Source organism: Ruditapes philippinarum, unplaced genomic scaffold (genome assembly GCF_026571515.1).
Source record: "Ruditapes philippinarum isolate M1 unplaced genomic scaffold, ASM2657151v2 ctg4527_1_1_1_1, whole genome shotgun sequence".
In the NCBI taxonomy this organism is placed as follows: domain Eukaryota; kingdom Metazoa; phylum Mollusca; class Bivalvia; order Venerida; family Veneridae; genus Ruditapes; species Ruditapes philippinarum.
The window spans coordinates 47,748-73,695 of record NW_026866798.1 but is presented as its reverse complement, the minus strand read 5'-3'; the positions used below and the strand labels follow the sequence as shown (position 1 = coordinate 73,695).

The 25,948-nt window shown below is 33.7% G+C and overlaps 1 protein-coding gene across 3 annotated transcripts in view; it reads left to right on the top strand.

The window, feature by feature from the left end:
* LOC132733754 (uncharacterized PE-PGRS family protein PE_PGRS54-like) overlaps nt 1–21,366 on the top strand; it is a 29,300-nt gene extending 7,934 nt beyond the window's left edge. For 2 of the 3 annotated variants that reach the window (XM_060720431.1, XM_060720433.1), the window contains exons 6-19: nt 1,049–1,126; nt 2,243–2,311; nt 3,579–3,704; nt 4,271–4,393; nt 7,160–7,255; nt 8,523–8,650; nt 11,105–11,194; nt 14,092–14,181; nt 14,836–14,940; nt 16,264–16,408; nt 16,695–18,752; nt 18,926–18,988; nt 19,590–19,682; nt 20,281–21,366. In XM_060720431.1, coding sequence (XP_060576414.1) covers nt 1,049–1,126; nt 2,243–2,311; nt 3,579–3,704; nt 4,271–4,393; nt 7,160–7,255; nt 8,523–8,650; nt 11,105–11,194; nt 14,092–14,181; nt 14,836–14,940; nt 16,264–16,408; nt 16,695–18,752; nt 18,926–18,988; nt 19,590–19,682; nt 20,281–20,291 — 3,275 coding nt within the window. In that variant the 3' untranslated portion in view covers nt 20,292–21,366. The remainder of the gene's footprint in view (nt 1–1,048; nt 1,127–2,242; nt 2,312–3,578; nt 3,705–4,270; nt 4,394–7,159; nt 7,256–8,522; nt 8,651–11,104; nt 11,195–14,091; nt 14,182–14,835; nt 14,941–16,263; nt 16,409–16,694; nt 18,753–18,925; nt 18,989–19,589; nt 19,683–20,280) is intronic. The other variant, XM_060720432.1, reaches the window with a different exon arrangement.
* Nucleotides 21,367–25,948: the final 4,582 nt, after the last annotated feature.

Sequence of the window (25,948 nt, the reverse complement as noted above, 5' to 3'; positions counted from 1 at the left end):
CGGTTTATGTGATAATGGGTTTTACGTCACACCCTCACATCCGTAAGCTAGCTGGATAGATTCCTCACATGAAAATATCCAAAGTCCCTGTTTGGATTCGAACCCAAAGCAGTGAGGGGCAACTGGTTATATGCATTTTGATATAGATATGTTGGACTCTGAAAATGAAAAGGGGGCTATATGGGGTAAGATAATATCTTATGCATTTGATATGAATTATTTGGACTCTGGAAATGAAACAAGGCTAAATTGTTAAAATTGAATCTCTTCAATTGGAACATCATGAAGATCAAGTGATGAAAGTTCATTGGTTAATTTTACAAGGTGTGAAATAACGAATAAAATTACAGATCGATTGCTATTAAATGATTCAGATACAAAGAGATAATAAACACAATTACTATACACTGTATGAAATGCATTTTTTAAGTTAATTTGATCAACATGATTGCATGTATTTTATAGCTGCTTTAATTATTATCTATGTTGAAAATAACTAGATGAATTATAGGAAAAACTGTATTTTGTCATAGACGTTAATTCTCTTGATTTTTCTTTTCCAATTCTATATATTATAGACCCCTATTTTTTGGAGAATTTCAGTGGTTCTACTTGGGTGCCTGCTACCCAAATGACAATTTCAAGTATAAGACTTAGAAATTTGACGTTAAATCTTTTTTCCTTTTGACGTTAAATCTTTTTTCCTGGTGCAAAACACACATGCCTGAAATAATGCATGGGTGGCACCTAAGGTCTTCCTCCACCAGTAAAGCTGAAACAGTCCCCATATGACCTTTAAAGTGTCACCTGATTTTAAACACAACAAAATAAACAGAACCTGTCAGCCCTATTTATAAGATAAAGACTTTTAAAAACATGAGTAGAGCTGAGACTGATCTGTGTTTTGTTTGTTCAGAGGCAGATACATATTACTCAAATGTATTATATAGAACTTGTATTCACTAAGACTCTCCTACTCAGATAATATTAATCAAAATAGAGTAAAATAAAAGTTGTAAATAGTTTATAAGATCATTGTATGATACAGGAGGTGGTGGGTCTGACGGACCTCAACAACAGTTACTGCGCCAAATGATGGGACAGGCTGGTATCTCAGAGGAAGATGGTAGGTTTTTTTTCACCATTTATCAAAGATATAGAATAATTTGATAATTATTGTTTTACAATGTATGAGAAATATAGAATATTTTTTTTGTTTTGCAGTGACTGGGCCCTCATTTTACAATTTTTGGGGCTGAAATTTGGCCTCATTCCTCTCCCCAAATTGACATATGTTATATAACTTTATATTAAATAATTGTTGTTTTTTTTGTTTTGTTTTTTTTTTAATTTACCTGCCTCAGGCAGACTACCCATAACAAAATCATATTGAAATTTGCCTTATTCAAAATAAGACTTGCAAAATATAATGACAATTAGTATTTTTGTTTATTGGCAGACAAGATTCCTCTTTTTTTCTTTTTTTAAATGACACTATCTGAGGGCCCATTAGCCTAAGTCTCCTATAAGGTAATTAGGACCTTGAGTGACACATAATCAGATATATGTGATTTTTTTGTGACTTCATGTAAAAAGTAAATCTGGTATATGCAATTTTAGTTTCTTCTTTTTTGATACTTTTCTTAAATATTGGTGGTTTCAAGTAAACATAGTTAATATACAAATGCAGTAATATCCCCCTTAGTATATGTTGCTAGTTTTTAATGGTTTCTTTCAACATCTGTTGGTGATATGCAAAATTCATAGTCTCTGATCTCTTTGCAAACTTCCATTCTATTTGGGGCACTCAAATTCCTTTACTTGCATAGGGACCACTTTTCATAGAATGGCACTAAAGTCTTGCATTGAAAGTTAAACTTACCACTCCTGTCCCTGAATGGCATGGCACGCTCAATCAAACCAAGCCAACTAGATTTTTTATGAACTCCAATTCTCAGACAACAATATAAGTGTTCATTATACATTTTTTAGATGTTATCACAGATATATAATTATATAGAGTCTACAATATTTTATAGTTTAGCTCCATGATGTTATACATTTGTTATTTTGTTTTGAATGTTAATTTTATATAACGAAAAACATGTTAAAATTCAGGGATTGAAGCCACATGCTGCATTTCCTAATTAGTTTTTTTTTTATCTCTGGAAGATGATTGATATTGCATGATGAACAGAGATTGTTGTTCATTACATGGACTTCCTGTTGTTGTTGTTTTCAGAATTAACTCCGGAAAATGCTGGGGATAATGAGATCATGCAGCAGTTACTAGCTTATGAATCTATGAGAGGTATGACTAATTTCACGTTTGTTAATCTGACTAGCAGTATGGTTATGATTGCATACATTGAATTTATGATTGCATACATTGAATCATTTATTCATCATGCTTATATGGGTTTAATATTTAGTCACTGGCCAGCAGACCTCTTGAATTTTTTTATTTGCAAAAAATCCCCCACAAATTTAGGCATTTTTGGTCTGTCTGACCACTTGTAAAGCTGGGAGGTTAATTGTCACTTAGTGAAAGTTATTTGTTCAATAATTTCAATAGCAATAGATATGGCATTTAAACAACACACTGTAAAAGCTGTGTTTTAGATGTTTTTATGATACAAGGGAGGGAACCCAGTACTTCATGGTACTATAATGGCAAATTAGTTATATATTCATTCTTGAAAAATGCCTGCATATGTCTATACATACTTATCCTCTACCTACATGTAGGTTTATTAATATTTAATTACAATAAAAATAATAAGAAACTGTGTTTTTCAAATAATTATTCAGATATTTCATATTTAATCAAATTTTTTGTTGTATATTTATATATATTAAATATTTTTTATTTTGATGAGACTAAATTAGTTGCTAAATGAGGAAACCTCTGGACTTTAGAGTAGTAACTCCAGTGTTATTTATATTTTTATGTAACTTTATTTCTAAATTATGAGAGAGTAACATCTTACTGTATATCTCCCCCACAAGTCCACTGCTCCCTATCAGGTCACCTTTATCCATGGGCCACATCTTCTTATAAGATATTTCCTTCCCCTACTTTAACGCCACATCCCTTAATAAGATAGCCTTTTCCAATTTTAATATCATAAGTCCAAATAGGGCCCTTTACACTAGGCCATCGCTCCCAATTAATAAAGATCACCTTTCTCCACATAAGGCCACTTTATTTAATCTTCTAATAATATGTGAGCTTTCCCCACTTTAAGGCAGCATCTGATTTTAAGGCTGACCCCTTTTTATAAGATCACCTTTCCCCATTTCAAGGCTTAATTTCCTTACAGATAACCTCTCTCCATTAGTCCACATATAAAAAGATCACTTTTCTCCACTTAATGGCCATTTCTTCTAATAAGATTACTTTTCCCCCACTTAAAGGCCACTTCTAATAAGATTCCCTACTTTTTGGAAACATCATAATTTTATAAGATCCCATCTCTCTCCCAGTCAGAACATTATTACCCAATTTTAAGGCCACCTCTCCTTTATAAGATCCCCTTTCCCCACTATCTTTTTACTAAATATTTATTTGTTTTCAGCACAAAGTAGCCGTGCTCCTCGTGCTGATAATGCCATGAGTACAATCATTGTAGTGGATACTTCTGGAAGCATGGATGGTCAACCTTTGATAGAAGCAGGGCAATTTATTTCACAGTTTATAAATGGTTAGTTCAAAATTTGACAACTTGTCTAAACACAGAATGATATAGCTTGTTTTAAAATTTAAACACATTGATTTACATCTTCATAGTTGTTTTCAGCACCCTTGAAATGACCTCAAATAAGTAGAAAAGTCTGATTCAGGGGCAGATAACTCAAAAACAAGAACAGTGACCCCAATTTTTTTTCACTTAAAATGATTCTGTTATCATATTCTAACAACATGCCAAGTTTAAAGAAATTCTATTGAACAGTTTTAATTTTGCCTATATGTCTATATGAAAACTCCCGAAAACGTCTTTAACATATTAATTATTTTCATTGATTGATTTCCATTCAGATATTTGGCAAATCATTTGTAGAGCAGATACTTATTTTTATATTGTAATATTTTTTTTCTATTTTGCACTTCAAAATCTTCTTACAGAAATATTATGAATGGATATGTTGCTGAGTTTTTTTAGTTTCATCAAGCAATTGAGTACTAAATAAAACAAAAACTACTGCTCCATATATTTAATAGTATTTGCATTTTTCATAGAATTATAAAAGTTTCACTGGTATATTCTAGGTTTGGAAGAATTACAATTTGAATATAACTTGCAAGAAAATGTGGCGCTGGTCTGTGTAGGTGGGGAAACACAAGTTGTTCAACATTTCACCAATGATTACAGTCTCATTAGACAGGCCACTGGTAAGTTTATGAAAGTTTTGACAATTTTAAATGATAACACTTTATTTCTACTTGTTGAGATATAATTCAAATGTGACAAATCAGTCGGGAGCCTTCTAATTTATAATGATGTAGCTGAAATCATGAAAATCACTGACTTTTTTTCCCCTCATTGCTGTAGATCTATAAGTTCAAATCCCACCAAAGAATTTGAATAGTTTTTTCATGAGGAAACTATATAGCTAGCTTACTGAAGGTCCAAAGTTTTACTCTGAAACTTTCATGTGCCTAAAATGATGCATAGATATTTTCCTTCACCAATAACTATGTCATGGAGAAGAAATGTGTTAGCTTAAAGTTAAGGTCAAAGTTCATAAGGTTACATTTAGAGGTCAATTTTTTTATTTACTGTGTAAGAATGCTTGTCTGTCAGACTGGACACATTATTAAATTTGGAATATATGTACAGATATGTAAGATATTCATGTATGGTAATTGCATGGACATGTTTCTTGTATGATATGTATGGACATGTGTCTTGTATGATATATATGGACAGGAAAGATATGTCTGGGCATGTTTCTTGTTTGATATATATGGACATGTTTCTTGTATGATATATATGGACATGTGTCTTGTATGATATATATGGACATGTGTCTTGTATGATATATATGGACAGGCATGATATGTCTGGGCATGTTTCTTGTATGATATACTTAGACATGTTCCTTGTATGATATGTATGGACATGTGTCTTGTATGATATATATGGACAGGCATGATATGTCTGGGCATGTTTCTTGTATGATATATATGGACACGTTTCTTGTATGATATATATGGACATGTGTCTTGTATGATATATATGGACATGTGTCTTGTATGATATATATGGACAGGCATGATATGTCTGGGCATGTTTCTTGTTTGATATATATGGACATGTTTCTTGTATGATATATATGGACATGTGTCTTGTATGATATATATGGACATGTGTCTTGTATTATTATATGGACAGGCATGATATGTCTGGGCATGTTTCTTGTATGATATATATGGACATGTTTCTTGTATGATATATATGGACATGTGTCTTGTATGATATATATGGACAGGCATGATATGTCTGGGCATGTTTCTTGTATGATATGTATGGACATGTGTCTTGTATGATATATATGGACATGTTTCTTGTATGATATATATGGACATGTGTCTTGTATGATATATATGGACAGGCATGATATGTCTTGGCATGTTTCTTGTATGATATATATGGACATGTGTCTTGTATGATATGTATGGACATGTGTCTTGTATGATATATATGGACAGGCATGATATGTCTGGGCATGTTTCTTGTTTGATATATATGGACATGTTTCTTGTATGATATATATGGACATGTGTCTTGTATGATATATATGGACAGGCATGATATGTCTGGGCATGTTTCTTGTATGATATATATGGACATGTTTCTTGTATGATATATATGGACATGTGTCTTGTATGATATATATGGACAGGCATGATATGTCTTGGCATGTTTCTTGTATGATATATATGGACATGTGTCTTGTATGATATATATGGACAGGCATGATATGTCTGGGCATGTTTCTTGTATGATATATATGGACATGTGTCTTGTATGATAATTATGGACTGGCATGATATGTCTTGGCATGTTTCTTGTATGATATATATGGACATGTGTCTTGTATGATATATATGGACAGGCATGATATGTCTGGGCATGTTTCTTGTATGATATATATGGACATGTGTCTTGTATGATATATATGGACAGGCATGATATGTCTGGGCATGTTTCTTGTATGATATATATGGGCATGTGTCTTGTATGATATATATGGACAGGCATGATATGTCTGGACATGTTTCTTGTATGATATATATGGGCATGTGTCTTGTATGATATATATGGACAGGAATGATATGTCTGGCCATGTGTCTTGTATGATGTATATGGACATATGTCTTGTATGATATATATGGACATGTGTCTTGTATGATATATATGGACAGGCATGATATGTCTGGCCATGTGTCTTGTATGATGTATATGGACATATGTCTTGTATGATATATATGGGCATGTGTCTTGTATGATATATATGGACAGGCATGATATGTCTGGACATGTTTCTTGTATGATATATATGGGCATGTGTCTTGTATGATATATATGGACAGGAATGATATGTCTGGCCATGTGTCTTGTATGATGTATATGGACATATGTCTTGTATGATATATATGGACATATGTCTTGTATGATATATATGGACATATGTCTTGTATGATATATATGGACATATGTCTTGTATGATATATATGGGCATGTGTCTTGTATGATATATATGGACAGGAATGATATGTCTGGCCATGTGTCTTGTATGATGTATATGGACATATGTCTTGTATGATATATATGGACATGTGTCTTGTATGATATATATGGACAGGCATGATATGTCTGGGCATGTTTCTTGTATGATATATATGGACATGTGTCTTGTATGATATATATGGACAGGCATGATATGTCTGGGCATGTTTCTTGTATGATATATATATGGACATGTGTCTTGTATGATATATATGGACAGGCATGATATGTCTGGGCATGTTTCTTGTATGATATGTATAGATATGTGTCTTTAAAGTATGATATATGTAGACATGTTTCTTAAGTGATTTTACATAACTCACTGTTAAAATCTGAGTCATTTAAAAATGTTGTTATTTTTTTAGATTCATTAAGTGCATCAGGATCAAGTCGACTTCAACTTGGTTTACTTTTGCCAATAGCAGTACTTCATAGTGGTGGCCCTGACAGCAGAAATGAAGGTCAGTATTTGTATAACGGTATATGATGCTTCTTACTGAACCCTATCCTGCTGAATTTGTGTAATGGACATGGCCTGCTTTGAATATGGAACAGTCCATCAATTTTTAAGGGATTTCAATATCAAAATACAAAAATTGAACTGCCAACAGTACAGAGCCTCAGGTCAGACTTGACAAAATGCAGGCTGGTCAGTAGCTTCATTTGTACTGGTGGCAAACTGGCTAACCAATTTTGATTTCAGAAGGGTAAGGGTTGAAAATGTTATGACAAAATTCTTTTCTAACTAGAAAAGATATTTGAACAATATTACTGGTATATAAGAAAAAGTGTCATTTAAACTGATAAGAAATTTACTGGGCACCAGTTTCTTTCAATGTATTTACATTAAACACTTGAAATTAACATACTAGTGCAATTATTTTAAATGCACTTTCATATAATTTGTCACTGAAATAATTATGAACCATTTTCTAGACATAAATTTTTAACCAGAAAGATATGAGAATAATAAAGTTTCTGTAACTTAAAATTTTAATACACATTGAAATGAAATCAGGGGTCTCACTTACTCATATATATTTGAATTATTTCATAAAAACAGTATAAAAATGATCAAAATAAACATACCAGTCCTGGAAGAGACAGTTGCTAAATTTCTTTACATCTTTAAAGCATAAAATTAGGAATAACTTACATTGTCTGTCTACAAGATTTTTATCATGTTACATAGTTTAATGAACATATTTTCATAGAAATTGTATAGAGGAGAAAATGCAATCAATTATGAGAATAATCATTTATTTCGGTGTATAAATACATGGCATATCATGTTACAGAATGAGAAACAATATCAAATAATTATTGTCATGAGTTAAGCAACAACAAATAAAAAGCATAATAAAAAACAAAATATGACTTACAATAAAATAAATCTTTAAGACTAGTGATATTTAATGTAGTTCTCTGCATTACATCGTATAGATGGAGAACTTTTGTCTCAACAGGTGCGATATCAAAACTGGTATAACCAGTTTAGTCACATGATAAGAGTTATTGACTGTGCGTATGACTACGGTTAGCGGGCAGTTCTACAGAGACTCTTTCTTTCATTGTGGCTCAGGATGTATGACATGTCCTAGCAGGACCCAAGAACTTTGTATTTCATTACATATACAATGTATATATATATATAAATAACATTTATAGTTTATGACACTGGTTATCATTTTTGTGCATTTAGTTAACATTACATTTATTAATCTTCAGGTGGCATATGTAATATAAATGGACATCTGGCATGTCCCCGTGTTATATTCATCAGTGATGGCTACCCAACCACAAGTGATGACATTCCCGGCCATCAACCACGACCTGATGATAAGATGACCCTTGCTGTAAGTTATATATACACAGTTAGTTACCTGTATCATGCTAATTGTTTTTGCAATGGATGCACCCTTCAATTGTGTTCTTAGCTCACCTGTCACAAAGTGACAGGGTGAGCTTTTGTGATCGCTTTTCGTCTGGCGTCCGGCCGTCATCCGTCTGTCCGTCGTCCATCCGTCTGTTAACTTTTACTTTAAATGACATCTCCTCATAAACCACTAAGCCAATTTCATCCAAACTTCACAGGAATGTTCCTTTGGTAGTCACCTTTAAAAATTGTTCAAAGAATTTAATTCCATGCAGAACTCTGGTTGCCATGGCAACCAAAAGAAAAAACTTTAAATATCTTCTTTTAAAAAACCCTAAGAGCTAGAGCTTAGATATTTGGCATGAAACATCTTCTAGTGAGTGTCTACCAAGTTTGTTCAAATAAATGCCCTAGGGTCAAAATTGGCCCCGCCCCAGGGGTCATTGATTTTCCCTATATGCATATAGTAAAAACTTAAAAAATCTTCTTTTAAAGAACCAAAAGAGCTAGAGCTAAGATATTTAGCATGAAACATCTTCTTATGAGTGTCTACCAAGTTTCTTCAAATAAAAGCCCCGGGGTCAAAATTGGCCCAGCCCCAGGGGGTCTTTGATTTTCCCTATATGCATATAGTAAAAACTTAAAAAATCTTCTTTTAAAGAACTCAAAGAGCTAGAGCTTAGATATTTGGCATGAAACAGGTTCTAATGGGTGTCTACCAAGTTTGTTCAAATAAAAGCCCTTGGGTCAAAATTGGCCCCGCCCCGGGGGTCATTGATTTTCCTTATATGTGTATAGCAAAAACTTAAAAAATCTTCTTTAAAAAAACCCAAATAGCTAGAATTTAGATATTAAGCATGAAACATCTTCTAGTGAGTGTCTACAAAGTTTGTTCAAATAAAAGCCCTGGGATCAAAATTGGCCCCTCCTTGGGGGTCATTGATTTTTCTTATACAGTCGACTATCGTTATCTCGAAGTCATCGGGACCGTCCAAAAATATCGAGATAACGAAATGTCGAGATAAACATATTAGGGTTTGAATAAGGCAGAAAGTGATTTTTACAAAAGACATGTGCATACTTTATGTCAAATAAACTATGATATCCCCATGTCTTGTTTTCATAGCCTAGACAATATTTAACAAAGTAAAAACGGATGTTTACCAGCGGAAATACGGGTGTCTTTGATAAAAACACATAGTGAGGTTTACTCAGTAATACACCAAATAGTGAAAACATTGTTTTCAGGGTGGTTAATCCGGATACCCTCCCGGGTTAGTTATCGTGTCTTTCTCGAGATTGTTCGACCGCTGATTGATTTGGTGGTGATGTTGTCAAACGATAGCGTTTCTATACTTTCACTATTTCACTTACATTTAAAGTCATAATGAATTGATACAGTGTTCGAATATTTATAAAGAACGTAAAATTTACTCATTTTGGACATATGTCAATCGCTAAATAGATTACCTTTTAAAAGACAGCTAAATATGTTACAAACATAATCAACATTATGACACGCGCTATTGAGCAATTATCGTCTAGTTTGTGTTTTTCACACGTCTGAATGGAACAGACGAAAGAAAACTATTAGTCGAGATAAACAAAGAATAATAGTGTGAAAATAACTGTTGGGGCTGAAATTTTACATCGAGATACTGAAAATATCGAAATAAAAATATCGAGATAAACAAATATTTCCAATAAAGATAAAGAAGGAAGAAAATCGGGACTTTCAAAATTTCACCGAGATAACGTAATATCGAGAAAAGCGATGTCGAGATAACGATAGTTGACTGTATGTGTATACCAAAAACTTAAAAATCTTCTTTGAAAAAACCCAAATAGTTAGTGTTTAGATATTAAGCATGAAACATCTTTTAGTGAGTGTCTACCAAGTTTGTCCAAATAAAAGCCCCTGGGTCAAAACTGGCCCCGCCCCATGGGTGTCATTTAACTATATGTGTATAGTAAAAACTTAAAAAATCTTCTTTTAAAAAAACCCAATGAGCTAGAGCTTAGATTTTTAGCATGAAACATCTTCTTATGGGTGTCTACCAAGTTTGTTCAAATAAAAGCCCTTGGGTTAAAATTGGCCCTGCCGGTGGTGGAGGGGGGGCCTCTATACAGGTGAGCGACCTCAGGGCCATGATGGCCCTCTTGTTTAAGTAGTTGATGTTTATTGTTGATCTATTTTCTCACTTTAGGTTAAATTGAGTGACCATGCTTCTTTTCACAAATAAATGCATTCTACCTGACAGTCTTTCAAATAGGAATTTCTATTGATACTGACAGTAACTCAAGCTGATCACCTAACTTAAGGGTAGGTAAAAGAAAATGCTAAGAGACATATTATTGTATTATTTATTGATTCCTTAAAATTTCAGTGATTGATAATTAGATCAAGTTTCTATCTCATTTGTTTTGTTTTCAGCTGCAAAACCTTTGTGTAGAGCTAACACAGACTGTTACACAGAGAACACTTTGTAAAGTTTATTGTGTGCCAGTGGGAAATAGTAATCTGGTATTTATATTTTTTCTCAATATATATCTAAGATGCAAATTACATCTTTAACCTTAAAATTGACATTTCTGGGCATTCATACTGAAATCTCTGTTGTAACATGTGCATGATAACTACACCGGCATTCTTAGCTGTAATCAGTTGCTCATCATCGTTATACATTAACATGTTGCAATATCACATAATGTCATTGTCTGTGGGGTCTCATAGTTTTAATAGGCTTTATTAGCATAAATGTTTTTAAAAAATCTTTTTGGAAACTTTATTTCCAAAGCTTAGTTATTTTACATAAGGCATCACCTGGTGGTCTTCTACAAAAGTTATATGATTATTGCCCCTCCGGTCAAAAGTGGCCCTTCCCTTTGGCTAATTTAGTTTATGGACTTGTATAATACAAAGCTTGGGTCTTGTAATTTCTATAGACTTCTAAATTACCGCATGTTTTTAATGTCAATTGATAATTGTGATGTTTATAATTACAAGAAAGTTGTCAAGTTATGAAGAAATTTCTTTTTCTCTAAAAAGGAATAGCTCAGGTTATATATGCAAATAACCATTCAAATACACTACAGTCAAATACATATTAGTTTTCTTCAACAAAACTACAATGCCTGTATTCTTTTCGAGATATAAACCTCTTCACTGACTATCCCTCTTCAGATAAACACTCTTCTATTGTTATCCCTTTTGAGATAAACACTCTTCTATTGTTATCCCTCTTGAGATAAACACTCTCCTAGTGTTATCTCTCCTGAGATAATCATTCTCCTAGTGTTATCTCTCCTTAGATAAACATTCTCCTATATTTAACCTTGTTGAGATGAACAGTCTTCTGTTGTTAACCTTCTTGAGATAAATATTCTCCTATTGTTAACCTCCTTGAGATAAACACTCTCTTATTGTTAACCTGCTTGAGATAAACACTCTTCTATTGTTAACCTGCTTGAGATAAACACTCTCCTATTGTTAACTTTCTTGAGATAAACACTCTCCTATTGTTAACCTCCTTGAGATAAACACTATCCTATTGTTAACCCTCTTGAGATAAACACTCTCCTATTGTTAACCTGCTTGAGATAAACACTCTCCTATTGTTAACCTATAAACACTCTCCTATTGTTAACCTGCTTGAGATAAACACTCTCCTATTGTTAACCTTCTTGAGATAAACACTCCTATTGTTAACTTTCTTGAGATAAACAATCTCCTATTGTTAACCTCTTTGAGATAAACACTATCCTATTGTAAACCTTGTTGAGATAAACACTCTCCTATTGTTAACCTGCTTGAGATAAACACTCTCCTATTGTTAACCTGCTTGAGATAAACACTCTCCTATTGTTAACTTTCTTGAGATAAACACTTTCCTATTGTTAACCTGCTTGAGATAAACACTATCCTTTTGTTAACTTTCTTAAGATAAACACTCTCCTATTGTTAACCCTCTTGAGATAAACACTCTCCTATTGTTAACCTGCTTGAGATAAACACTCTCCTATTGTTAACCTATAAACACTCTCCTATTGTTAACCTGCTTGAGATAAACACTCTCCTATTGTTAACCTTCTTGAGATAAACACTCCTATTGTTAACTTTCTTGAGATAAACAATCTCCTATTGTTAACCTCTTTGAGATAAACACTATCCTATTGTAAACCTTGTTGAGATAAACACTCTCCTATTGTTAACCTGCTTGAGATAAACACTCTCCTATTGTTAACCTGCTTGAGATAAACACTCTCCTATTGTTAACTTTCTTGAGATAAACACTCTCCTATTGTTAACCTGCTTGAGATAAACACTATCCTTTTGTTAACTTTCTTAAGATAAACACTCTCCTATTGTTAACTTTCTGAAGATAAACACTTTCCTATTGTTAACCTTCTTGAGAGGAAAACTGCCCTATTTTTAACCTTCTTGAGATAAACACCATCCTATTGTTAACCCTCTTGAGATAAACAATCTCCTATTGTTAACCTTCTTGAGATAAACACTCTCCTATTGTTAACTTTCTGAAGATAAACACTCTCCTATTGTTAACTCTCTTGAGATAAACACTCTCCTATTGTTAACCTGCTTGAGATAAACATCTCCTATTGTTAATCTGCTTGAGATAAACACTCTCCTACTGTTAACCCTCTTGAGATAAACACTCTCCTATTGTTAACCTTCTTGAGATAAACACTATCCTATTGTTAACCCTCTTGAGATTAACACTCTCCTATTGTTTACTTTCTGAAGATAAACACTCTCCTATTGTTAACTTTCTGAAGATAAACACTCTCCTATTGTTTACTTTCTGAAGATAAACACTCTCCTATTGTTTACTTTCTGAAGATAAACACTCTTCTATTGTTAACTTTCTGAAGATAAACACTCTCCTATTGTTAACTTTCTGAAGATAAACACTCTCCTATTGTTAACCTGCTTGAGATAAACACTCTCCGATTGTTAACCCTCTTGAGATAAACACTCTCCTATTGTTAACCTTCTTGAGATAAACACTCTCCTATTGTTAACCCTCTTGAGATAAACACTCTCCTATTGTTTACTTTCTTGAGATAAACACTCTCCTATTGTTAACTTTCTGAAGATAAACACTCTCCTATTGTTAACCTTCTTGAGATTAACACTCTCCTATTGTTAACCTTCTTGAGATAAACTTTCTCCTATTGCTAACCTTCTTGAGATAAACACTCCTCCATCATTATTCTTCATGAAATGAACAGTCTTCCAGGGTTATCTGTCATGTTTCACTTGTTTCTTTATCTATGTACCATATTGTGTGCATTTACCAAATGTTTCAAAATAGAACAAAGAGGATGTATTAACTCAGATGTTGTTGCTTCCATGCTTATTTTACATAACTTAATAATCTATGTTTATTTTTATTATAGAATTTTATGGAAATGTTATCTTCTACTACTGGAGGAAGAGTGATGCAGTCAACTGATGCTAAACACATGAGCCATTGTCTCCTTCATCATGTATGTCTCCACTTTTCTCCACTTGTAATTCTTTTGTATAAAAACGTCATAGTCATAGTACCCTCTGTTAGTGCATTTAAGCAATACCATTTTTAAAAAGGAGTATTAGTGTTATTATGATTTTGATAACAATGTCTAACTTAGTAAGAGATGATAAGAATCACTACCGTTGTCAGAAATTATATTTTGTCTGTCCCTGCAAGATTACGACTGTAGTTTTCTCCCCTGACAGTATATTCCTACAAGATTAAGACTTTTGAAAGACCCCATTGGAAACATGTTCTCTATTCAATATTGAACTTTCATGGCTTATCCTGTGTTGTAAATATGTCTTGAGATCAACTAGATTTATGATTTAATATGAATGTTTAAATTATTAGTTTTGCATTAACTACAATATAATATGATAGATATATCTGTAATAAATTGTAATAAATTGTCTGTAAGGTACTGTAATATAACATATATATATATATATATATATACACTAATTAATCAATCAGAAAAAGGAGTTATCTTCCCTGATATTCTGTTCCATCAATGTTATGACTGTAATGATGACCCTAGACATTCTATTGCAGTAAGATTGTAACTCAAGTTGTTTGCCTTAAAACTATGTTTCTGTTATAAAACTGTTACTTGTTTATATTACAGAATCTGGTTGCTAAACTACGTGAGAATAGTCAGAAGGAACCAACACGTGCAGCTGTAGCCGAGTTACTCAAACAAGTTACAGCTACTGCTGATGAAGATGATATTGTAAGAAATTTAGTTTTTATGATTATAATTTGTCCGGCACCTGTCACTGGGCATAATAAGTCTGTACAAATTTTCCTGGGATATTCCTAGCATTAAGCTCTACCTAACTTGTTCAAATGGTTCTGCTTCATTGAACATCTGGGTCAGAAGGCTAAAAATAGATGTTTTTATAATGAAAGTTTTAGAAATCTTCTCTGAAAGTGCAAAGCCTAGAACTTAGATATTTTGTAAGGAAACTAAAAAAAAAAATTGTTTAAATAATAGCCCTTTTTCTGTCACAGATTCAGGTGCAGATTTGAACTTTGATATCAGTTGGCCTACAATTTGACCCAGCAACCAACTTTTTGTAGTTAGAGCTTTATGTATTAATTTTCTACCACATGCACTTTCATACCATTTGACCTAGATTTCAACATGACGCCTGTCTTTCATCCGTAGTTATTAATATCATCTGAGTCCTCTGTTATTTTGAGCCTTTATACAAAGGTGAGCAACATGGGACATTATGGCCTTCTTGTTTCTCATTCTGCTTTTTAAGTTTGCCACTTCTTGATTTTATGTCATGGACATGTCTTCCATCAGACAGTCAAAACTGAACATAGTGAGTTGAGGTATATCAATATTAATACAATTTGAAAGTTAGCACTGAATAGGAATTTTTGTAAGCCCCTTATATTCTTTCTTTTTTAAAGCAGCCTCTGTAAACAAGGTGAACAAGTACATGTATGCTAAAACAGTTTGAATACTATGATTCTCTGTGCTGTAAATGTATCTCTCTTTCAAAGTTATTTGAGAAGCACTGGGCTCATGCATTTTCAGCCTGAGCAAATTTTTTTCTTGACAAAAAAGTTACCTCCAGATAAGCCAACAGTTTTCAGGAAATTAGATTTAAGAAAAATATACAAATTTAAGAGATAAAGAAAAATAAAAATATTCAGTAATAATTTTTATGTCATATGTGATTTGAGACTTATTTTTCTGTATTTACCACCATATTTCTACTGCATTACTAATCCTGTATGGGCTATTTTTACCTATTTTGATAATTTACATGACAGTATGTATTGTAACTGATATTTGCAATGTGTAAATTACTTTCTTTGTTCATGCATTCACAAACTTTTTACTTTTTCATACATTGCTGCTTTAACCTTCACAATGTAAGATTAATGAGTTAATAGTGGTCATTAATTTAAACTCCTGTGGTGTAAGGTGTTGGTTTGTATATCGGTGTCATATATGACTAGATGTAATCAGTTAGACATTATTATTTTGAAAATATTACTTTGGATTTTTAAGTGATTGATTTTTTTTGTCTAACAGAATGGCGTATTTGAAGTAATCAGAGAAGGGGAGCCAGATGTACAAGCAAGAGATGCACGAGTTGCCCAGGAAATGATGCAAGGTAGAGGAAGAGGTCGAGGTAGAGGTGGCGGAGGTGGAGGTGGCGGAGGTGGAGGTATGCAAGGTAAAAAAATAGAATCATTAAACACAAATTAACATGTTTTCATGACTATCTCTAACTTACATGCTTATTTCTTTTACTGTATAAAGTTAAGTTCTTTGCATAATATAACATTTTTTTTTTTTCATCTATAAGTAGGTGTGTATCATTTCATAAAACATGTTGTTATAATATAGATTGCGTTCCAAAGTCATGGTACAAAATTTACACATTTTTACGTGCATACTATACTCGTAGATATGATAGCTTATTTTATTCATTTCATTTCATGACTTGGTCCAAATTTCAGGAATGGAAGAAATGGCTGCTTTAATGGGACAAGGCCGTGGACAAATGCCAGGGGGCTTACAGTCAATGATGGGAATGGCAGGAGGAGGTGGAAGAGGCCGTGGTTTTCCATCTTTAATGGGCAGAGGTAGACCCGGAGGTGGCATGCCAATGATGACAGAAGGTGGAGGGGGATTAGGTGGAATACAGGCAATGTTAGGAATGGCAGGAAATATGGGACAGGGTGGTGGACAAGGTCGTGGAATGGACAGTTTGATGGGAATGGGTAGAGGTGGAGGAGGACTTGAGGGTCTAATGGGAGGAATGGGTAGGGGTGGAGGAGGACTTGAGGGTTTAATGGGAGGAATGGGTAGGGGTGGAGGAGGACTTGAGGGTCTAATGGGAGGAATGGGTAGGGGTGGAGGAGGACTTGAGGGTCTAATGGGAGGAATGGGTAGGGGTGGAGGAGGACTTGAGGGTCTAATGGGAGGAATGGGTAGGGGTGGAGGAGATGCTGCAGGTGGATTAGGAGGTTTACCTAGTATGGGACAGGGAGGAAGTGGTAACCAAGGAAATAATTTAGAGGCTTTGTTTAATATGAGCAGAGGAGGAAGGGATCAAAGAGATGGTGATGGTTTAGCCTTAGGTGGTATGGGACAAGGTGCAGCTGGAAGCGGTTTTGGTTCAGCTGGTAAAGGACCAGATGGAGGTGGTGATCGAAATGCTTTTCTTGGAATGGGAAGAAAACCGGAAGGAAATGAAGGACAAGGGAACAGAGGAGGGTCTCAAGCTGGCAATTCTGGACTTGAACCTGTGTCTGGACAAGCAAATGGAGCTGGGGAGAAACAAACAATGCTTGGAATGGGAGGTGGGGACAACCAAAATGAACAACAAAATGTTGGAATCGATCAAATGTCAGGTGCTGGCCCTCAAGCAATGTTAGGAAGGGGAAACCCGAACCCAGTTGGTGAAAAAAAAAGCAGAAACCAAGGTGATGCCATACGTCGACAGATGCTTGGATTGGGAAATGCTGAGGAAGAAAATGAGCAAGGAAAAAGTTTGTTTAGTCATTTGCCAGGTGGCAGTCTTCATGCAATGTTGGGAATGGGTGATCTACCTGAAACTTTACCAGGTGCAAAAAAAGAAGGGGATAAAGGCCAGGGCAAGGATAGGAAAAAGAGTAAAAAGAGCCGCTCGGGTAAAGGTCCAAAGCAAGGTGAAGGTGCACAACCAGTAGTTGGTGATGAGGATGGTAGCCTAGGCCAGTTCCAAAGCAAGGAAGATGAGACTGAACAAGGAGCACAAGGTGGTCTTGGCTTGTTATCAGGCGATGGGTCTAAAGGGGCAGAAGCTGCAGAAGGAAATGATATTAAACATAAAAAAAAGAAAAAAGGAAGAAAAACAGCTAGAAAAAATAGTGGTGACAATGGAGAACCCTCAGGTTCTGGTAAAGTCAATGGTAACCCAGAGATTGGAGGATCGGGTAATGCAGATGAGCCAAGAAATGTACCTCCAAGACAAAATCAACGTGGTAGTGGTTTATTTAACAATGTTCCTCCAATGAGCTTTGGTCTTGACGAGCATGGAAAAGCCCACTTTATTGACCTCATGGGTGGCTTGGGAGACAATGACAAAGAAGGAGAAGAGCTTATGGCAAAACTATCTGAATTACTTGAAAATTCTGATTTGGGTGATGATGGTGAAGAAGATGATAATGATAATAATGATGAAAATCAAGGAGAAAGAGGTGGTTTACTCCGAGGATTACCGGATATTCTTGGCTTAGGAGGTAGAAGGGCAGGAGGAATACCCGGTATGCCAGGTAATAGAGGTAACCAACCACAAAATATAGGCGGTCCCCCACCTAATATTAGAGACTATCTCCAAAATATGGGCCGAGAATCTATGGGACAAAACATTGGAGGTGCAAGAGATGAAGATGGGGACGTAATAATGGGGGGACTTGGAGGCATGGGACAGCGACAAGGAGGTGCACCATTTGCTGGTTTAGGTGGTATTGGTGGAGGGAACCTACCATTTGGTGTTAATAGAGGGCAGCAAGGAGCTCCTATGCCACAAGGTAAATTAACATTGAAGCTATTTTTGTTCCATGATACTTGGAAGATGTTATTGAAATTCAGTGCCTATATAAGTTTTGTAAAACTGTAAATGATGTGTTTTACAACATAGAATGATAAAGCTAATTGTAGTTCATTGAATAAAAGGTCATTGATTCTACTGTAATTGTTTTAGGTTTTGGTCAGGCTCCAGAAAACCTACAACAACTTGAACAGATTTTGCAGAATGCTGGAGGAGGTAAGTAATTGTTTTCTCTCTTTCTCCAGTCAAAAGTTACCAATGCATATATGTTACATAACTGAAGTTATGTAAGCAAAAGTATAAGAGGTTAGTGGTATATTTTTGTCACTAGGTCTGCACAATTGAACAATTTGATACATATGTAGTTGTGACATTTGGTTATCCCCACATTAATGAAATTTGTAAATCTAAATTGATCTATAAATAAAATTTAGCATTGTTTTCCTTCAGATCAATACTGGGGAAGAAGAAACATGTATGAAGCTTGCCTAGAATAAATACAAAGAAAGAAATTGCTAAAAATAGTGCCACTGTATTGTCTGTTTCTCATTCGAGTTAAAAATAGCCATGCAAAGATGATTAATAACCCATAACCTGTTTGAACCAAAAGTGATAAGTCTTTGGCAACAGTATGAAGATAGGCCGGCCTGAACTACCGGTTCTTAATACTGTTGACTGACTTATTTCAAATTTTCATCTTTGTATCAACAAACTTAATTATGAACAGTTCCAACAATGGAAGCTGGACAAATCTATTTGAGAACTTCAACCGGTTAATATGTCTATCTGCAGTGATAAACTGTAATGTATTTTACAGATAACCAAGGTATGCCATCTGTAGAACAGTTGCTGGCACAGCTAGGTATGGGTGGAATGGGTAATTTACCAGGCGGACAAAATCCATTTGGAGGTTTGTAAATATATCAGATTTATTGTTAGGTCTTTCAAAGTCGTAATGAGTTTGGTCAGTGATACCACTAACTACCTAGTTTTAGATTCTAAAATGCTCCTCTGTTCCAAATACACAATGTATATCAGGCCAGCATCAACCACCCACAAGAAAGCTAAATAGTTTAATAATATGAAAAAAAGCTATTTCCGTGGAGGGACTTGAACCCATGGCATAAAGTTACTGTGAGATATTTGTAACCTGAGCACTATTATAATTTTTGTCTTTACCTGCTTTGAATTTGGAACGGTCAATTCAACTGGAAAGGGATTTCAGTATCTAAATATAAAAACTGAGCTACCAGAAAACAAGCGCATGGTGTGAGACTGCATGAATGGCACACTGTTTAATGCTGATGAATTTTATTTCCAGCAGGATAAGGGTTAGTCATAGTGGAGACTCAAGTATATACTTGGCAGGGAGATCATATTAGCTCAGGGTGTTTTTTTTGCATGAACCATTGAAAAAAACCTTTTGATTATCTTCTTTTTTTGCATAAACCATTGGAAAAAGATCTTTTGATTATACTCTATTTTTCACATGTTGTTTTTCATCCTAGGTCAAGGTTAATAAATGATGGACCAACTAATGTTGGATAATAAAGAAAAAAACAGATCGGATTTTGCAGACATTTTGTGAGAGACAATATTATGACACTATCAGCCATGTTGACATAACATGTTTCCTAATGATTTCTGTGTAATTCATAAACATTTTGACATAAAGTGATTTCTGTGTAATCTATAATCATCTTCATCATGTTGAAAGTTTGAATCATGAACAGTCAGTTACATGTTGAAAATTACATAAATCATATTACACCATCATGTTCAAATGAAGAAACTTGTCCACATAAAATATTTATGTAAGCATAAAGAGGAATAATTATTTACATAGTGCCATAAAAGATGTATGTACAGTACCCTTGAAAAGTTTTGACAACATAAAGTTTTCAGTTGCACAGGATGCTTGACAAAACACTGAATGTCTCGGTATTTGTATTTTGTCATAATATGGCATTAATGTTGAGATGAAAGTGCTCATAATAATCATTGAAATGATTAAACATTTGTTTTGTGATACTGTTACAGTGTATTTTAAAAACATTCACTCCACATGATAAAATTTATGCCATGTCTAATAAAGTTATTATATAGCAGTGTTTGGGGCAAATATTTCATCACCTTAGTGCAATAATGGATTAAGTCCTTCTAAATTCAATAGGAGTTGACCAGTTATTGCACTAAGGTGACAAATTTTGTCCTTTTTAGACCAGTTTTGGTTCAGATTATTCGTACCATTATTTTAGTGGTTTTTGTTGTTGTTTGTTTTGTTGTTTTTTTTGTTCTTTTTCGTATTTTATTATAATTATTATTTTAGAATGATTCTTACTGTTGTGTTATGTATTGCAATTAAACGGACAATTCATTATTTCAGTCTCTGATACCTGCAAGATTAGTTGTCCTTTGCTTGCAATTTAATTATATTATGGTTGTCCTTTGCTTACAATTATATAATGTACATGTTGACATATTGCATTGAAGTTATGATTATAACCTTGAAGGTTTTTTTAATAAATAAGACTGTTTTTAAAATGTTTTTACAGCTTTTATTATGATACAGAATTAAAATATCTGAAATTGTTGCTACACTTTGAGTGATTTTTGCACTTGTATATACTTTAAAAAAGAGGCATCAGTTAAACTGTAAAACTTTAATGCTCTGTGTTTTAATGGGCACTAAGGCACTTATTCTTTATGTGATATTTTATTTCATAATTTTATAACACTGTATGTGTGTATTGATGCTTTTCATTGGATAATCATGATGTTAATATACATTTTGTAGTTTTATATACACAGCTGCTGTCCAGTTGTGAAGAATTCACATTTTTTCTCTAAAAAAAGGAAGTTTGCTGTATTATAAATATACTAGACTAAGTGGTTTTGGATATATCATGCAAACAACCATTTATAAAGGGCCATATATAACCTGTCAAAATCTTTATATTAACAAATAATATAATGTTTATTAAACATGACGATGATGTAATCATCTGTATAAATGTATATGTATTTAAATTATTATCAACTGTTACATTCCCAAAGCAACTCATTTTTTATCTACATTATACACGTACATTAGTTATTCGTTCTAATACCATATTTTTTAAACCTATTTTGTGTTTAACTACGTCAAAGATTGTACGTGATTACATGTATGTTTGCCCAAAACTTCTGATCTTAGATTATCAGTTTCCTATATATTCATAATAACATGTTTGAATTCATAGTATTTTTTAAATCTTTATAATCATGCATAATTAGATATTTTTGTGCCTTTAAACATGATATGAATAATTTCTTTCATGTACTTGAAAACACAGAGAATGTATTATTATTTTGTATGATTTAATACTTTTTAACATTTGTACATGTATGATTTGAGTGAAACAATATTTGTGAGTGGAATAAACAGGAAATATTCTATCATATCAGTTTAGTTGAGATGTATGTTCCATTCATTTCTTGAATGTATGTTTAATTATAATATTGTGAAGGATAAGTTAAATAAAAAGTGTCCCTTTTAGCCATGGTGTCCAGTTTGAGGGAAGAAAAATTTCGTGTAAAACCACCTTAAGAAGACGGACCATAGAGATTAAACAAATTTCTATTGTTTTGTTGGTTTTTAAGTCACACCAACACAGCTATGGTCCTATGGCAACTTTCCAGCTGCTGATTTGTGCATTATTTCAAGCACAAGTGGTCACACCCGAGTAGAACCACCGACCTTCCATTATCTTAGCTGGATAGCTCCCTCACATGAAATAAAAAACGGACAGAATTTGATGAAAGTTCACAAGAACATTCCAGTTTTATGGGGTTTGGAATAAAACGATGCAGTGGTCCAATTTGTTTATAAGCACTACTGCCGGCAGGGCCATGCTTCCATAATTATATGAATATTGACACAATTTCTGAAAGGAAGCAGACTATACCGGTACAAATATGCTAAATACATTCATCTTGATATATATTATTAAACTATACATTCTAATTTTCAGCTTTGGTGTCCCTTAGATGTCTAAACTCTAAAGAATAATAGCTTTTGGTCAAGTTGTATATTACTCTTAGTAAGAAGCCTTAAAAGGCCGTTGGTATAAAACTAGATGTTTCCTAATGAATAAGATGATAAAATTTCCCAGTTATAAAACAGTTTCCTTATAAAACAGTTTCCTTAAATAAGTAGGACTGCACAAACAGACATGCCTCTTCTTTTCATTTGGCATGCAGGTTTTGATCTTCAGAGTATTTTCACACATTAAGTTTTCGCCCAGAAGTAGATTTCACAAATCTCAATTATTATAGAAATCATGTAAGCCTAGATTTTAATTCATGTGCTTCGCATGTACATGTATTTTTTTTAATTTGCACCTTTTTTTATCAAATATACAAGACAGACTGGCATAGAACTTGCCATTGTCATAACAAAATTAATTTGTCCTGCATACTTGTTAGGAGGGTACAAGGTCACCCATACATGGAATAATTCTGAATCATGTTATTTCAAGCTGTTTCTCAAACAGGAATTTTTTATAAAATCACAAAGAGTTGTATAATTCAGACAAAGATCCTTGCAACAGTTACGAGCAGACTACCTCATAGGAAAAGAATTATTAAGTATAACGATGGGAGATTGTTTGTTTGTTTCATTTTACGCCTTTTCCCAACAGTATTTCAGTCATATAGGCGGGTAGTTTCCTAACCATCGTTCCTAGAGAGTTACACCAGTACTAGACTACCGTCCTCCATGCTAACGATGGGAGATGATAAAGCAAGAGTGCTGCATGTGGTGTTATCATTTGCCTGTCAAGCAGTAATAGTATATATTGAAAAGGGAAACAACCCGTAAAAATATTTGCTTTCAGGATATTGCCCCTTACACTGGACCTTGTGATGATAATCAAGTATTTCATGTTAGTTTAAAAAAAAATCAAATTTACTAAATAGGCAATGTTTACCAAAACGTTAGAGGCATAATTTCAGAAATCTAACTTTCAGCATTGAGTCCCTTGTCTTATTCTTACAACTGCACCTCACTACAATAACAAAGTGTTGTAAGCTTAACAAGAGCCACCGCCGGGCGGGGGCAACGCTCGACTTTCTACTTTTTCTAAATGCAAACATAGAAAGGTTTGAACATATCTTAACGTTTCCTTTTATAAATTTAGTTGGTCTGTCTTGTCACATTAGTTTTGTTTATATATTTTGTATATATATAATGAATAGAAACATTACGCAATTTCTAAAAATAACAACATTACGCAATTTCTAAAAATAGAAACAATGACGCAATTTCTAAAAATAGAAACTATGACGCAAGTTGAAAATTGCAAATTTATACTACTGTAACTGTAAGTCAAGAGCAATAACTCTAACAAAACTGTAAAAAATCCACATGCAAAGTCCCAGGTGCATAGCTTCACAGTGATGTGAATCATTATTCCTTTAATTTAGTGATGTTGATCATTATTCCTATAAAGTTGGTTGATTCTAACTCAAGCACTCAAGGAACAAATAACAACATAATAAAACGTTTTTTACTAAGTCAAGGGAAATAACTCTACAAATACTGGCTAAATCCACAAGCGAAACCCCAGGTGCAAAACTAAATATGCTGAGCAACCTTCCCGTAAGGTTAAATGACTATTTCAAATCCTTTTTGAGTTACATGCGACACAAGTTGAAAATTGCAAAAAATTTCTAAGTCAAGGGCAATAACTCTAAAAATACTAAATAAATCCAGACAAAAATACCCAGATGCACAACTACACATGCTGATCAATATTCCTGTAAAGTTTCAAGACTCTATGCCAAATCCTTTTTGAGTTACATGCAACACAAGTTGAAAATTGCAAGAATTTTACTAAGTCAAGGGCAATAATTATAACTCTAAAAATACTAAAAATAGTGCCATACTGCCATCTATCTATATTTCAAGTTTCATAAAAATATTTTCAGCACTTTTTGCATTATCACAGGATCCAGCTTTTGTGTATTTTCAGTATGTTGCCATAGCAATCAGTTTTCCATACATGAAGAAAAGTAAGAGATGTGCATAATCTCCAGACTGCCATCTATCCATATATCAAGTTTAATACTAGAAATGTGTCAATAGGACACGGGTGCCCCCACATGCCACTGTTCTGTCAATCTTATGACTCTAGGTCAAATATTTTTTGAAAACTAAAAATCTTTTACTAAGTAAAGGGCAAGAACTTTACAAATACTGAATAAATCCACAAGCAAACCCCCAAGGTGCATAAGTACACATGCTGACCAACATTCTTGTTAACTTTCAGGCCTTTTTGAGCTATGCATGAACAAGTTGAAAATTGCAAATTTATACTACTGTAACTGTAAGTCAAGAGCAATAACTCTAACAAAACTGTAAAAAATCCACATGCAAAGTCCCAGGTGCATAGCTTCACAGTGATGTGAATCATTATTCCTTTAATTTAGTGATGTTGATCATTATTCCTATAAAGTTGGTTGATTCTAACTCAAGCACTCAAGGAACAAATAACAACATAATAAAACGTTTTTTACTAAGTCAAGGGAAATAACTCTACAAATACTGGCTAAGTCCACAAGCGAAACCCCAGGTGCAAAACTAAATATGCTGAGCAACCTTCCCGTAAGGTTAAATGACTATTTCAAATCCTTTTTGAGTTACATGCGACATAAGTTGAAAATTGCAAAAATTTTCTAAGTCAAGGGCAATAACTCTAAAAATACTAAATAAATCCAGACAAAAATACCAAGATGCACAACTACACATGCTGATCAATATTCCTGTAAAGTTTCAAGACTCTATGCCAAATCCTTTTTGAGTTACATGCGACACAAGTTGAAAATTGCAAGAATTTTACTAAGTCAAGGGCAATAATTATACTCTAAAAATACTAAAAAAATCCAGACAAAAATACCCAGGTGCACAACTACACATGCTGATAAACATTTCTGTAAAGTTTCATGACTAGGTCAAATACTTTTCGAGTTACATGCGACAAGTTGAAAATTGCAAAATTTTACTAAATCAAGGGCAATAACTCTAAAAATATCCAGACAAAAATACCCAGGTGCACAACTACACATGCTGATCAACATTCCTGTAAAGTTTCATGACTCTAGGTCAAATACTTTTTGAGTTACGTGCGACACAAA